The 13,679-nt window shown below is 51.5% G+C and overlaps 4 protein-coding genes across 4 annotated transcripts; 1 reads left to right on the forward strand and 3 right to left on the reverse strand.

Moving 5' to 3' along the window:
- Positions 1-2,797: 2,797 nt before the first annotated feature.
- BD324DRAFT_625738 (iron permease FTR1/Fip1/EfeU) lies at positions 2,798-4,705 on the reverse strand. Its single transcript, XM_022015831.1, has 7 exons — positions 4,449-4,705; positions 4,145-4,388; positions 3,770-4,093; positions 3,649-3,721; positions 3,366-3,595; positions 3,285-3,309; positions 2,798-3,228 (listed from the first exon to the last, which is right to left on the reverse strand). Exons 1-7 carry the CDS (start codon positions 4,493-4,495, stop codon positions 2,912-2,914), a joined length of 1,260 nt encoding a protein of 419 aa, XP_021871373.1. The 5' UTR covers positions 4,496-4,705; the 3' UTR covers positions 2,798-2,911.
- Positions 4,706-5,217: 512 nt separating this feature from the next.
- On the forward strand, positions 5,218-7,041 carry BD324DRAFT_608628 (hypothetical protein; the record flags this gene model as incomplete). The annotated part of the gene is made up of 4 exons (XM_022014116.1): positions 5,218-5,376; positions 5,441-6,458; positions 6,515-6,678; positions 6,721-7,041. 4 exons carry the CDS (start codon positions 5,218-5,220, stop codon positions 7,039-7,041), a joined length of 1,662 nt encoding a protein of 553 aa, XP_021871374.1.
- Positions 7,042-7,283: 242 nt separating this feature from the next.
- BD324DRAFT_579925 (hypothetical protein) lies at positions 7,284-8,727 on the reverse strand (the record flags this gene model as incomplete). The annotated part of the gene is made up of 7 exons (XM_022013416.1): positions 7,284-7,457; positions 7,517-7,603; positions 7,656-7,802; positions 7,861-7,935; positions 7,993-8,164; positions 8,225-8,451; positions 8,530-8,727. 7 exons carry the CDS (start codon positions 8,725-8,727, stop codon positions 7,284-7,286), a joined length of 1,080 nt encoding a protein of 359 aa, XP_021871375.1.
- Positions 8,728-8,871: 144 nt separating this feature from the next.
- BD324DRAFT_601072 (mate-domain-containing protein) lies at positions 8,872-12,287 on the reverse strand. Its single transcript, XM_022013925.1, has 14 exons — positions 11,977-12,287; positions 11,021-11,922; positions 10,843-10,970; positions 10,741-10,802; positions 10,631-10,700; positions 10,555-10,579; positions 10,452-10,509; positions 10,317-10,404; positions 10,190-10,277; positions 10,078-10,152; positions 9,906-10,031; positions 9,618-9,862; positions 9,464-9,569; positions 8,872-9,415 (listed from the first exon to the last, which is right to left on the reverse strand). The coding sequence occupies exons 1-14, from the start codon at positions 12,032-12,034 to the stop codon at positions 9,017-9,019; spliced, it is 2,430 nt and encodes an 809-aa protein (XP_021871376.1). The 5' UTR covers positions 12,035-12,287; the 3' UTR covers positions 8,872-9,016.
- Positions 12,288-13,679: the final 1,392 nt, after the last annotated feature.

Consider the following 13,679-nt stretch of genomic DNA (forward strand, 5'->3'; position numbering starts at 1 on the left):
TCGAAGACTGCATCAATGTATACTGTGCACAGTGTAATGCATACTACATGCCTGGAGCGTCACCTCGCTTGGGACAACGATGTATAACTACAATGGGGTTTGAGAGGGGAACACGAAATTCCAAGATGAGGGGAAGGGAGCTTCAGCGGTTTGAGGCGGCGCTGCCGGATGTATCAGGGTGTGGAATATAGAGCATGGCTGCGAACGTTCAGTACCATCTAGCGTACACGGAGCGATGCGCACCTCACTTATCTTCCTATTCCGCGCCTAGCATCTGATCGTGGCGCCTAATCCGGTGGTGGGGGTGAGAGGAGGTACAGGCTTGGGAGGAGGGTAAGCGGTATCTCCGGGTCGCATAGAGGATTGAGGGGTGAAGGTGGAGCTGGAAGACATGATTGACCTGAACTTCGACAGATGCTGTCTAGAGCAGGTGGGGGATGAAGTTGGTGTTTGAAGGAGAGGATACGCCACTGATTAAGCGCTCCCCGAGTGGGTGCCTCGAGGCTGGTTGATGCAAAGTTTGTTAACGAGTGTTCCCGTGCAGGAGTGTTGGGTGTAACGAGCGTGATCAGCAAGGTCCGAGGCAGATGAAGTGATGGGTCGAAGACTCACGATATCGATGTTGCGTCCTCAAACCGCGTCACAGCCTTTGCACTCTCCACGGGCTAATTGCGCCTCCCCCTGCCTTTGGGTACTGCATCCCCTGAGATGTTGAGAGAGGAACGGGAGGTAAGACGGACACTATGGACCCTGATGTTTCAACCAGTACAACACGCCAATTGTGGTGTGGTCGGCAAGAAGAGCAGGATCGAGGCTGCAGATATGTCCGGGTCAAAGTCTGGGACAGCTGTGACTTGAGTCGAACGCTGCTGAGGATTGGCTGTGATCGACCAATTGATCTTGATTCGAGAGAGTGGCCAGGGATGAGGAGAGGACAGGGATGGAAGGGGTTGGACGAGATGAAAGGGATACGTCTTGGCAGGTGATGGACCGTCTCGACTCGAAGAGAAACGTGCCGTAGGTTGCTCGCCAATGTCTGAACTTATGTACATATGCCAAGTGGCCAACGAGGGCTCCCCCATGCGGGGACACTTATTTCCAATACTGCTCCGCGGCGGCGAGGTACAAGGATTGATTCTCCGCAAGGAAGGACGGAGAACAGATGAGCATGAGGTTCAGAAGCTTGTAAAGCGCAGCCGCACATAGGACTGTATGTAGCGAGTTGTCTAGGACGTCGAAGCGAGCCATGAGGATAGCACTGAGACCAAGGTCCGAAGTGATCTGTCAGCCTTTAGGTCAAGATGTTGGCTGAAGTAAGCGAAGTCTTTTCGTCGGACAATGGGCAGCGGGACATATGCAAATGCTTCTGTTCGGAGCAAATACCTTAGCGTGTACTGAGAATACACATCGGAAGTCTTTATGTACATGGATGCATGTCTGTGTATCGCTATCTCTCTCGCCGACATTGCCAAGTGTGGTGGATGTGCCAGACCATCAACCTTAGGGAGTGTACAGTTTATTACTGTGTGATTTTTGAAACGCTGTGGCGCACGTCGTGTTTCAGAAGTTGATTGTATATGCGGGGTCATACATACGGCCGAAGTGCTTAAATCCTTCTGCACAGAGACGAGGGCAGTAGCGACGATCAATGTTCGCTGGTTCATTACATAGTTTATGTCCTCGCGTGCATCGTCGCTTCTCAGCCTCATGGTAATTGACACGATCCGAAAGGGTAACTCAGAACACTCGTCATCTGTCGGAGGTACTGTAGCTAATACTGGAATTCGCGATACAACGGGAATCTCGATTGGCCCTGCAAGAATGGATGATCGGATGGCGGCTCGTATTGGCCTTTCGTTGGATAAGGATGTTGATGTCTTTGGGGTGGATACAAATGAGCAGAGGATGGCGAAGCGGGGGAGGAGGGGAACAGAGGCGACATCGGTCGGAGTGGATAGCCATATTGGGCAGGCGCGGCTGCTGCCGCTGGTGGTGGTGTCATAAGCGATGAATGGTACGAAGCAGATGTTGGCGGTCGAGGGATGCTTGAAGCGTGGAATGGTGGGTCAAGTCTGAAGATCTGGTCAGTCACTATGAACTAGCTATTGTGAACTCGCTGCTTGCTTGTACAGCACCCCATCCTCCCTGCCGAAATCTACTGTCGCTGCGTCAACCACAATCTCCCCGCAGGGTCTTCTTCCCAGTCTTGAGCACTTCGCGGGCTCTACCGTCTGTGGGGAATGGCTTGAAGCTGACCAAGAGGCAATCGAACGAGGCTAGGATCGAAGAAGAAAGTAGACTCCCTCTCACGTTGTGTCAATTACTTTCCCTTAGGAAGGAACCATCATGATCATGGGGGAAAGTCCTGTACATGCCACACGCCGCCTCAAGGTAATCGTCCGTTGATGATCGTTAATTGTCTCAGGAACAACCAGGAGGCCAGCGCTGACAAGATTGAAACGTGATTGGCGTCGAGGAACACGCAACGACACACCTGTAAGCGAATTAGGCGACGCGATAGGACTCTCCCAGATACAGGAGACGAGAAATATATTCGTGGTGAAGGGATGTTGTTCTTCCCATCTATAGTCAGTCCCAAGCTACATTACTTCCCCAAGCACTCGGTACCGTTTGACTTGCAACCAGAGCTTCCCATGAAGTCCTTCCTTTGGTTGAGGTCGCTTGCGTTTCAAGACGGTCGTGCATCCCTTTGGATGACATTCGCGAGTCAGTATATCGGTGGAAGAAGCGAGAAACCAAACACCTGCTCTCGTCAGCTTTGTATACATGACATGATGTACACGATGTACACAGCCAGCACGTAAACGCGCTCGCATCCCTGCCTCATATGGCAAGAGATGAAGCAAGGCTGTGCTTCGATGCATGTCGTTCATTCCATTTAGTGATCCATCTAATGCTCTAAAATTGGTATCCTGTCTTCGGTGCCTGGCGACTCTCCCACATCCTTCTTCTGATCCAAGTCTTCCATCTCAGCGTCAGATGGGGAGACTGTCGTCCTGTATCCCTTGCGATCACCTGATCCGGTCTGCCCATTCAATCGGTTTTGTCCAGCTTTTGAAGCGTACCCAAAGAACGCAAACCGTCCTTCTTTCCATTTGAGGTAGATCAACGTGACAATAATGAGGAGCCAGTAAAAGACGTAACTGAGAATAGAGCCGAGTGTCGCCGTGTTTGTCCACCCCAAGACAGCATTGAACAGCTGATATCCTTGCTCGATGGTCAGTACATTTCCTGCGCCAAAGTCCGTGAGTCGCTCTGCTCACCTCCGTTCGTGCCTGGGCTTCCTGGCTGATGATCAAATCAGCGTCTGACCTTCTGGTACTGTGAGAGGCGCTGCTACTCACCTCTGGACTCCCATACGTCAAATGCCAGACATTTCCCTTGACCTGGAAACTTCCCGGTCCATCCCCTGTCTCCGCTACGTCCCCTCCGACGCCTCGCGCGAAGACATAGTATTCGAATAGACCGACACCCTTTGATGCGAGCCCAGCACCGATGAGGAAGAGGATAGTAGTCGAGCCGATGAGGAACCAATGGAGTGTCGAGGTGGATCCCGTCCGATAGATGAAGTAGCCTGTAGGAGGGGTTAGAGAACTAGACGACTGAGAAGAAGACGTCTTGTCTCACCGATGAGACCTCCTGCCAGGAGCCCAACGATAGCAGGGATGGGAATCGACTTGCCAGGTTGGTTCAGTGACACCTGAGTAGATGAGCACAGTCGCTGAAGCATTTCTGATGGACGGCTCACCCCGCCAACAAAGACAACCGCCTCCAGACCCTCTCGAAGCACAGTAATGAAAGGTAAAATGAACAATGCCCATTTCCCACTCTTGCCTTCACCACGGCGTGCTTCTTCAGTCTCACTGAGGCTCGCACCATTCTGCGCCGAGATGGCCCTTGAGTGACTTTTCTCGAATGCATCGGCAAGCTTGATCCTCCACTTGACTCTCGATCTGTCCATCTTGAGAAAGGCAATGCCCATGATGTATATGAGGATACACGCGATGATGGAGAACGTCCCTTCCCATAGCTCTTCCGTTTTGCCCCAGAGATCAGTCACCTTGGTGTAAAACTGAGGGACGATGAGAGCTGAAATAGGACAGAATGCCGAGGCTTTACTCACCACGGCAATGAAACCTGCTCCTATGCTCAAAGCGATGAAAAAGCCTGTCAAGGTTCCCGCCCAGATCTGTATCCTCATCCGCTTAATCAATTTTTGAGTCCTCTTAATATCATCGAGTGATTCAGCTGAGCCCGATCCAGTACTAGAGGGCGAGGGACTGCTTCCGTCCAATCGACCAGTCCTCATCAATTGCTCCACGAACGAGAGCAAGACAGAGACAATGATGGCGGCTTCTATCGTCTCTCTGAGAAAGCCAAGAGGGTTCATGAGCGTGTATTCAAAGGCGGCGCATGCTGATCCTCACCTCAGTACGATGAAGAAGATGGGGACGGAGAATAGATCCTGCCCCATCTTGAGTGATTAGATTTGGGCTGACAGAGTTGAGACAGTTGGAGAACGCTGTGGAAAGATATGAAATTTGAGGAGAGATTTGGCGACTTTCCCCTTCTCCAGCTCTTAAGTCGATGACATGGACTACTATGCCAGACCTTTCGGTCGAAACTTGATGCAGGGCGTCTCAGGATTGTGCCCAAATTTCGCCCTCCGGGACCTTTTTTTTCTTTATCTGATAAAAAAAAGGGAGAAGAGAAAGGCCAACAAGGGGGGTATCCTCACATTATTACTCAATGCGGAAATATCTTCTCGGCCGATTTTGATCCCGTCAAATTTAGCAGCAAAAACGTCTCCGAGGACTTGATTCATCATCTTGCATCCTCATCGGCCGATGACCCCCGGCATCACACCACTTTTTGGCGGATCTTGGACATCTATCACTCTATACACGAAGGTGGAATGGCCTTATCAGATTAGAAAACGTGTGATCCTTGGAGGCCGTCATTATTTACCGCTTTGAGAAGTCATTGAACGAATCTACTCTCGGGGACACTCGCTATATCGGGTCTCGGTCTCATGAGTCCTGCGAAACTGGGAACAGAGGTCATCGAGGGCTGCTGACAACGGATATACCTGTCGTACGGAAGGAATACATTCTGCGAGCTATTCTCGAAGCACAGTGATCGTAGAATCGGTTCAAGTCAAAGACACCGCTCCTCACTCCGACACGCATGCCGGTCATGGTCAACGGTCCCCAACGAGTCGCTGCAAAGCCCTTGGCAGTCATTAAAGATACATCGTCGAGCGCCGGAAAAGTTTTTGCAAAGCCTTCCAAGGAATGGGTTATCCCGGAGCGCACGAAGCCAGGTAGGAAGATCAGTGAGGATGAGCCGGATAATGTGAGTGTTTTCTTTTTTGTCTGTAGAGTCTTGCCAGAGACTTTTCCGCTGACCCGGTGCGCAGAAACGACAATCCCAGAATCGACTGTCACAGCGAGCTCATCGAGCTCGAAAAACAGACTACATCTCGACGTTGGAAGAAAAATTGAGGCAATACGAGGCTGATGAGATCCACTCAAATGTCCGACTACAGGAGGTGGCGAGGGCCCTCAAAGCCGATAATGAGAGGCTCAAAGTGGAGAATGGGGAGATGAGGGCGGAGGTGGAAGAGTTGAAACGACTCAACAAGGAGCTCAAAGCTCAGGCTGCCGAAAAGAGAGGAGAAATGAAGTTGTGGAAGACAGATTCGGCGTTGACTCCTCCTTTGGCGAGGTCTCCGGCTGCGGCGTCTAGTTCGGCGACTCGATTGGGTCGGACGTCTCGCACGAACAGCCAAGCATCGCCTGGTGACGTGCCTGCTCGCCGAGAGACGATAGCATGTCCTATTTGTCCGGACCCGGATCCCGATTGTCCCTGCCAGAAACCCTCAGCGATTGGCAGTACGTCGTCGGCTCCCCTTGCAGCGTTATCCATGGCGGCGAAGGTCGTGGAAGGACATGAACAAGCTCAATACCCACACGAGACCAGAATTGACAATCCCGGCCACTGTGGAGTCTGTCGCACAGATGCCGAGTGTCTGTGCCGGGTCCTGGATGATAATCGACAAGATAACGAGGTCCAGATAGTCGAGAACAGTATCGAAGGGGTGGAAAGGCACAACGATGCCTGTGGCCTCTGTACTTCAGCTTCATTCTGCGCCTGCAAAGTCGAAACGAGTCCGCAAACTTTACCCAATGAAACCTTGTCTCATCATCGACCCGCTCAACATTCATCAGTCGTTATTCGCACTTCTACACAAGCCGTCAGCCTCCCTCTCAAGAAGAACAAAGCTGGACACGGTATCAAAGCCAAAATCTGGGACTTTGTTCCAAGTCCCATGGCATCTGGTCTTAGCACTTCCGATGATGGATTCGCTTCTCGAGCCACCGCCGAATGTAGTGGCGATCCCTCCAACTGTGAAGTATGCAAAGATGACTCTTTCGGTGAGCTCTCTCAATCCTGCCATTCTGAATATCATGAGCTGACATCCATGCTTCAGGCCAAGAATTCTGCGCCCAACTTTATGCAGATCCTACGATCACAAAGCCATGTGATGATTGCCCGGGAAATTGCATGAGCATCTCTGCACTCTTGTGCAGCGATGGTGGCGAAGGCTCCAGCGAATCCAGTATGACGGCTGATCAGGCATGGAAAACATTAAAGGTGGGTCAGCATATATCACGGAATTGCTGACCATGGCTTTAGGCGCATCCGAATTCTCGATTCGCCCCGCTCGCTCTGCTGGCAGATGTCGTAGCGAAGCATACGACTTGTGTGGGACACGAAGCCGGCCCTTCTTTTAGCGGACAATCGATTTCAAGCACTGCTCCTTCGCAAATGGCTAGTCGCGATTTTGGGTCCAGTCCCACATTTGGTCTATCTCGTGGTTCTAGAAGGAGACTCAAGGTCGAGACGAGCGGCGTGAGAGATGCTTTGAGGATGCTTGACGAGGTCATGCCGTCGAATCAAGGGGACGAGCCGGAAGGGTTCAATGTAAAGCGGCGGAAATTGAGTAATGGCTCGTGATGGCCGATCTTCATCCACTGTATTCCTAGATGAGAGACGAGGTTTGATGTGCCGAGGAGCAATCAATGTGTTATAGCCCTTGCATCATTTTATGTACAACAATATCATATCACGCCGGTTCTGGGAATGACCTATCCAGTCCCCGCCAGTCGTTCGTACACCCATTTCATGACAGCTTGACGAATCTGAGCGTGGAGCATCAGCACATCTGTGCGAGCCTCTATCGCAATCAGTGACATGACTTACGTCGCGTCGATCTGCTTGACTTGGGGCAGTGCCAAGATGACCTTTCGACGATAGCCGGTCATATCTTTCATCTGACATGGGTTGCCTTCGAGATAGACCGTTTCGAGGTGTTCAAGATGAGCCAATTGAGTATCAAGAGCCCGTAAGTCGGCGATCTCGTTGTAGCTTGCCTGACAAGTGGTATTTCAGCAAACGGAACACAGACCAGTATAGATATATGCGAACGTACCCAGAACTCCTCCAGAGCGGACAAATGAGAGATATTCTCAATTGTGGATATCATATTATTCCCCACGTCCAAAGTCCGTAGTTTCACCTTCAGAATCGAGTAAGCCTGGGCATCGGGGAGAAAGGCATGGAACATTCACATTCTTCTCGAGGTTCTCAATCTTCTTGAGCCCGTTATGTGAGAGATAGAGTTCCTCAAGATTGACGAGACCCTCCAAGTTTTCGATGCGGGTGATTCGATTTGATTGAATGGAGAGGATCTTGAGATTTGCAAAGGTTGAGAGGCACTGGCGTAGTGATGAGCTTGACGATCGACTCGCTAGAGATCAGAAAAAGGGACCCCACCTCGAGAGATCTGATCTTGTTTTTTCCCAACCATAGCTCCTCCAGGCGGATTAAATGCTCAACGTTCTCGATGGCCTTTAGAGAGTCATGTCAGCTGGGAGTCGAAGAGGGGCCCAGGCAACATTGACACACTCGTATTCTGTTGCCTCCCAATTCCAAGCTCTTCAACGTGTCTTTTGCCCAGTCCAAATCGCCGGACTCGACAGCTTTGATCTTGTTCTGTACGAGGTAGAGCGTCTCAACTTTCGTCATGGAAGGGAGATTGGGGACATGACGGATATTGTTGAATGACAGATCGAGGGATCTATCGGGTTGGTCAATCATGAGTTTGACGCTGTATTGTGTCATGTAAAGAGACACCCACGTCACATTCGAACAACCTGCCAGTTCTTCATCTTCTACACTTGGACCCAGACGATTGTCGTATAAATCCAACTCGACGAGGTTTTCCAACCCTTGGAATGCCTCGGGAGGGATTGGCGAACTGATTTCATTCTGTCTCAAACAGATTGTCTTCAACGACTTGTATTGAGACAAATCGAAATCGCACAACGTAGGAGTCTTTAATCGAAGATGTTGAAGTTGAAGGTCCTGTCGAAAAAAAATGTTATCTTAGCGGCATTCCTCCGGATCCAGCGTCGACAGCCTTGGGGGCCGCTGCGAGCTCACCTCGATATCCGACGCAAAGCTTTTCGGTGCACTCTGAACCTCGCCATCGTGGTACTGTCCCTCTTCTCCATCCTCTTCGTCGTCTTCCGAGTCCGAATTCGGGAGAATGACCACCTGAGTCTCGCCTAGACGAGCTCGAGGCTTGGAGGGCTTCGATGACGAAGCTTGGCCATTATGTTCCTGCTGTTCATTGCTCATGTTCCCCGCCTGCACTTCAGAGGTTGATGCGGGCTGCTCGTGACTCATACTCGCTGTCCAGGTCCCAAATGTCGCAGGGGCTGTGAAAGTCTCCAGAACCACAGTGAGCAAGCGAAAGGACAATGGAGATGACTGGAGAAATATCAGAATCCGCACCGACTTCTCTCGCGCGGCAGCCATGTATTATGCACAAAGATCAATCATTATTCGTAGACCTGCGACAGACTCGTGAGAAACAGTCACTAGGTCACTACAAGTAGATCGTAGATCTATAACTCGTATCATCATTTCAGTTATGCGCGCCGCCGCCGTTCGCATGCTGCTGTCCATCTTCCGCCGACTCGTCATCTGCCAATAATCTGCTCGAATCATCTTCGACCCATTTTCCATCCGCGCCTACTTCTCCCTTTGCTCCCAGACCGAGCCTCTCTCGCACTCGCTCGACAGCTCGATGCCAGTCTGCTCGCCAGACTAACATGAAACTGACGACGCTGGCGTAGCCCAATGCAAAGCTCAAACCGAGCCAGATTCCAATGAGACCCAAGTGAGCCTCTGGAGCGAATGTCAACCAAAGACCAAGCGGAAGTCCAATGATATAGTAGCAAGTCAAGTTGATCAGGGCGCCCGTCGTGTGCAGACCTAGAGCTCGAAGAATGGCTCCAGCGGTGGCGGCGATTCCGTCTGTAAGCTGGAAAGGACTATCAACCCCGTTCTAAAGCGACATGGTCGATCTCACCTGGAACAGAGCGATAAAAGGCAATACCGATGCCACGATGCCGACAACTTCGGGATCAGAGTTGAATAGATAGCCCCAACTATTCCGAGATGCGACCAAGATAGCCCTGACATAAAGTCAATACCGACGCAAATGTGTTCGAGCGGGTGCTCACGTGTTGATCAAAGCAAACACGATACTCAGGATAAGACATGCCCGACTTGACCAGCACGCCTCCCAGGCTCTGCCGGCGCCCAACAAATTTCCGCATCGCACTGCCGATGCCACACCAAGGGCAGCAGGGACCTGGAAGAAGGTGGAGGCGGTCGAAAGGAGAACCGACTGAGCGGCCAGCGGAGTAGGGCCTAGCAAAGATGCAGCGAGAGCGCAACACTCCCATGCCCACCATTCGGATGAGACCTAAAAGGGGATATGAGTGGCTCTCAGACTCCGACAAACTCACCATGATGGTACCACTGAGCCCCAGCGTGGTGATCGTGCCGAGTTTAGAAAAGACGTGCTGAAACTTGAGAGGGTGGAACGCCTCACGCGGTCCCAGGAATAGCGCCCAAAACAGGTTCAGGAGGAACTGAGCAGGAGTGAGCAAGGCCTTCGTACTTCACGATCTCGCTCACAGCAAAGTTGTAACTGATCGCGGTCGCCAAAGCACCCCCAACGAAACCGAGACGGACACTGTTGGGACCCCAAACCTGTTGTACATCAGCACGGCTGGGAGAGTCTACGCACCAAGAGATAGTTTAAGAGGATGTTGAATGGTGCAACAATAAATAAGACATATGTCGGGACTTGCATTAGGTTCTGCGCTTGGAGATATCTGCAGAGTGTGAGCTCTCGGCGCTATGAGGAGGCTCACTTTTTCATCACGACATTGCCCCCGTAACCTGGAATTCCAAACGAAAGATAACGCAGGTATTGCGAAGCGGCATGGGCAACATCCTTTTCTGAGGGCAAGTGAGCATCTAATCTTTAAGGCCTGCATATGACTGACCCTGGCCGAGGACCAGAAGAATACCCTCCACATTCCACCAAAGCACAAACATGGGGATCTGTTGCTCATCAGCATACCTCAGAGAGTATGTTGCCAGACTGACCATAGTCATAGCCGTCACGACCGCCCTATACTGCATCAATATGTAGTCTTGGAGGTCGCAGGCAGTCCTGACTCACTGTCTCTGTGTCCACAAACCGACTCGAGATGGATCTGATGACGTCCACGCGGCGGGAAGCAATGTATCAACTGAAAACATGATCAGTGGTGTCGAGGGATTAGGACTCACGAGATGTTGCCATGCCTTGAAGGATGGAGAAGGATGAGACGGATGCTGTCATGCTGGCGAGGCTGGAGTACATGTCAGCCATATTATGTGGAGTACACCTACGATGACGCTGCTAATTCTGTGGTTCCGAGATGACCTATCGACACAACTGATGCGAGGACCAAGGACCATTCTGCCATTTGGGTAAAGAACACCGGGACAGATGAACGCAGCAGGATTGGAATCTCAACCTATGTGCACGCAAGTCAGCGCTGCCCGAGTAGAGGAGATCGAGATCTACCTTCAGGGCTTCCGTCCATACTCTCGCTTCCTTGCCATCTTCGGTAACTGGCAACTGCAGATCCTCGGCGTCCAACTCTTCAGCGGGATCGAAGTCGAGTCCCAGCCCGCCCATGTTCCCACCGTTCACTGACTGGGCTGGACCTGGTCCAGGTGCGGAAGGTGTCAATCCGAATCCCGATCTCCCCAACATTGCTCCCCCTCCCGAGCCCAGCAGACCACGAACAACGTCCCCGCCTTCATCTCCTGATGAATCATCTGCGAAACGAGCGTGCGACATGCGCCTAGAATGCGTCACAGAGTTGACATCGGAAGCTCGGGTGGACACGGGCGAAAGGGGTCTCGATTCGACGGCTCGACCTCTTGATACTTGATCGAGATCATCATCCAATTTGTCTTCTCCATCTGAATCGGACAGATCGGTAGTCATTTTCATTCTCCCGTGTAAGAGACCCTTGCGAGGAGGCGTCCGAGCTTTGGATCGGCTGCGCGAATTCCCACTGACTCCACTCGAGCTAGACCTTCGTTTCCCTTGAGATTTGCCTACTGGCTCTGAGGTCGCGCCGTAGGATCTGCGACGAGCCTTTGACTCTTGCTGCCTCTTCAAGAGACCCGTACGTTCAGATCGGGCCGTATCGGGATCCTCAGAATCGTCTCCGAGGAGTATCGCAGCTCCATCGTCATAGGAGGCTTCTCTAATCGTCGAAATGACAGGTCGGCGAGAATAGGCTGACGATCGGCGAGCAGATCGGTTGTCGGAAGAAGACGTAGGAAGCGTATCGTTGGCCGTCAATGGAGTGAGCTGAGATACATGAATCGTGGGTGATTCAGGGACAGAGTTCCGTCGAGCATGAGGGTGCTTTTTCGCTTCAGTGATGAGGTTCTCAAGATTGCCTTGGACAGCTGCGAGAGGTATCAGTGTTGGCAAATCAACGTGGAAGCGAGGGACCTGCTCACTATATGAGGATGCAGAGAGCGAATATGCATGACCTGTCGAGTGTGGAAAGTTTGACATGGTCAGCGGCGAGAGCTCCTACCGTAAAGTTGTCGGAGGAATGGAGCCGAATACAATGTCAGGGAGGCGGCGAGAAAGAGAGGGGGATGGCAAAGCCCAAAGCGACGATGACAATGCGATGCTCTGCGCAGGGGAACAGCTCCAGTATCCACTAGCTTCCTCTTCGACTAGTTTAAGACAGGTATCGAGAATGCTATCTGATCCAAGTATGTAACAGATGAAGAAGCAGAGTGACCCACCAGATCGACTGCCGAGAAAGTTGACAGACACCAAGGAAAAAATAGGCTGACGTGCCTGAAATCCCGTGTTTTCGTTCTGTGGCATTGACGTAGGTGGAATTTCGTGGCGAACGTCTGGGCCCACAGGTCACCATTGTAGCGAGAGTGAGGTGGTCTGCACTTTGCAGACAGCAATAGTTCAGGCCATTCCATGTGATTGAAAGAGCCCCGCACATTCAGCACCATCTTTCCCTCTCAGAGACTCAAGTCCATGATTGCTAGGATGAGTGGCACCGGCGTGGCAGTCTGAGACACCGATTGGCGAGAAACCTGATCTTGCCTCATTGCACCCTTTCCACTTGTGTCCAATATGCAAAGTAGAGGAAATCACTCTCGACAGACACCTTGTCACTTTGACAGAAAGAAGGAGAGCTCTCAAAAGGGTAGCGTCCATTCATTATGTGAAGACTACCCAAAGTTTGTGAAAGGAGCGGCTAAATTTGCCAGAACCAATTGGGAAGACTGATTTGCAAGTTTCCTCCTCCTTCTTCACCACTATCTTGCTCGCTTCTCACTCTGACACATCCACCACAAGCCACGACTTGATTGACTGACAATGAGCTCGCAAGTTGATAAAATTCAACCGTCCGGTAAGCAGAGACGTTTCTCAAATGCCCATGGACTGGCAGTATCTTGCGCGCGCTCACGCTCTATCTCTCTCTCCTGCAGAGGCTGCGTCCTTGGAGACCTCGGCCAGGAAGTTCCAGGCTGCTGTTGCGGCATTCACGTCCGGTACAAGTCAAGCATACAACGAGTCCTTAAAAGGGCAGACCTACGAGGAGTTGAGCAGCCTTCACGATCGGATTCGGGAGCTCGATGAAAACTCGATCCCTTACTACCATGATCGTTTTAGCCATCTGCGCAGGATCCTCCGGAGACCAAACAATAGCTCAAACACGACAGAGCAGCCCACCAATGGTCAATCCTGAAGACCCCGGTGCTGGGGTAGGCATGAGACAGAGGCGTATTTAGCTGTGGCGTGTTTCGATCGAACGAGAGTTTGCATGCAACTGAAATCGAGCACGAACTACTGACTCCCAACGCAAGGTGTGAAAGGAGGGTCCGCTGACGTCTTGTCCTCCGCCATCGGACCCAACATTAGATGAAAGACGTAGCTAAGGAGCGACTACTATTACCATTTTTATGAGAATTAAGACACGGACAGGATCTTCACCTGTCGCTTTCTCCAGATGAGCTTGATACCTTTTCTAGCCATAGACAAACCGAGCTGTATATCTACATGAGCAACTCGAGGAGGACTTCCGGGGTTATAACATTGAGACATCCAAACTTCAGCACACAGAGGGAAGCCGTACCTGCCGTACAGGTACGGTACGATGCCTCGGCGAAAGCGACTGGTCGCCAGA

Source organism: Kockovaella imperatae (assembly GCF_002102565.1).
Source record: "Kockovaella imperatae strain NRRL Y-17943 chromosome Unknown BD324scaffold_6, whole genome shotgun sequence".
NCBI lineage: Eukaryota > Fungi > Basidiomycota > Tremellomycetes > Tremellales > Cuniculitremaceae > Kockovaella > Kockovaella imperatae.

What these genes read in the sequence shown, in the direction of transcription:
- BD324DRAFT_625738 (XM_022015831.1), bottom strand. Translation starts at nt 4,495, where the DNA reads ATGGGGCAGGATCTATTCTCCGTCCCCATCTTCTTCATCGTACTGAG. An exon ending in GAGCAGGTTTCATTGCCGTG is followed by an intron (nt 4,094 to 4,144) that starts GTGAGTAAAGCC and finishes ATCGTCCCTCAG; the next exon opens with TTTTACACCAAGGTGACTGA. An exon ending in CCTGGCAGGAGGTCTCATCG is followed by an intron (nt 3,596 to 3,648) that starts GTGAGACAAGAC and finishes CCCCTCCTACAG; the next exon opens with GCTACTTCATCTATCGGACG.
- BD324DRAFT_601072 (XM_022013925.1), bottom strand. Translation starts at nt 12,034, where the DNA reads ATGTCAAACTTTCCACACTCGACAGGTCATGCATATTCGCTCTCTGCA. An exon ending in ACAGAATTAGCAGCGTCATC is followed by an intron (nt 10,803 to 10,842) that starts GTAGGTGTACTC and finishes CATGTACTCCAG; the next exon opens with CCTCGCCAGCATGACAGCAT. An exon ending in TCGTGACGGCTATGACTATG is followed by an intron (nt 10,510 to 10,554) that starts GTCAGTCTGGCA and finishes GATGAGCAACAG; the next exon opens with ATCCCCATGTTTGTGCTTTG.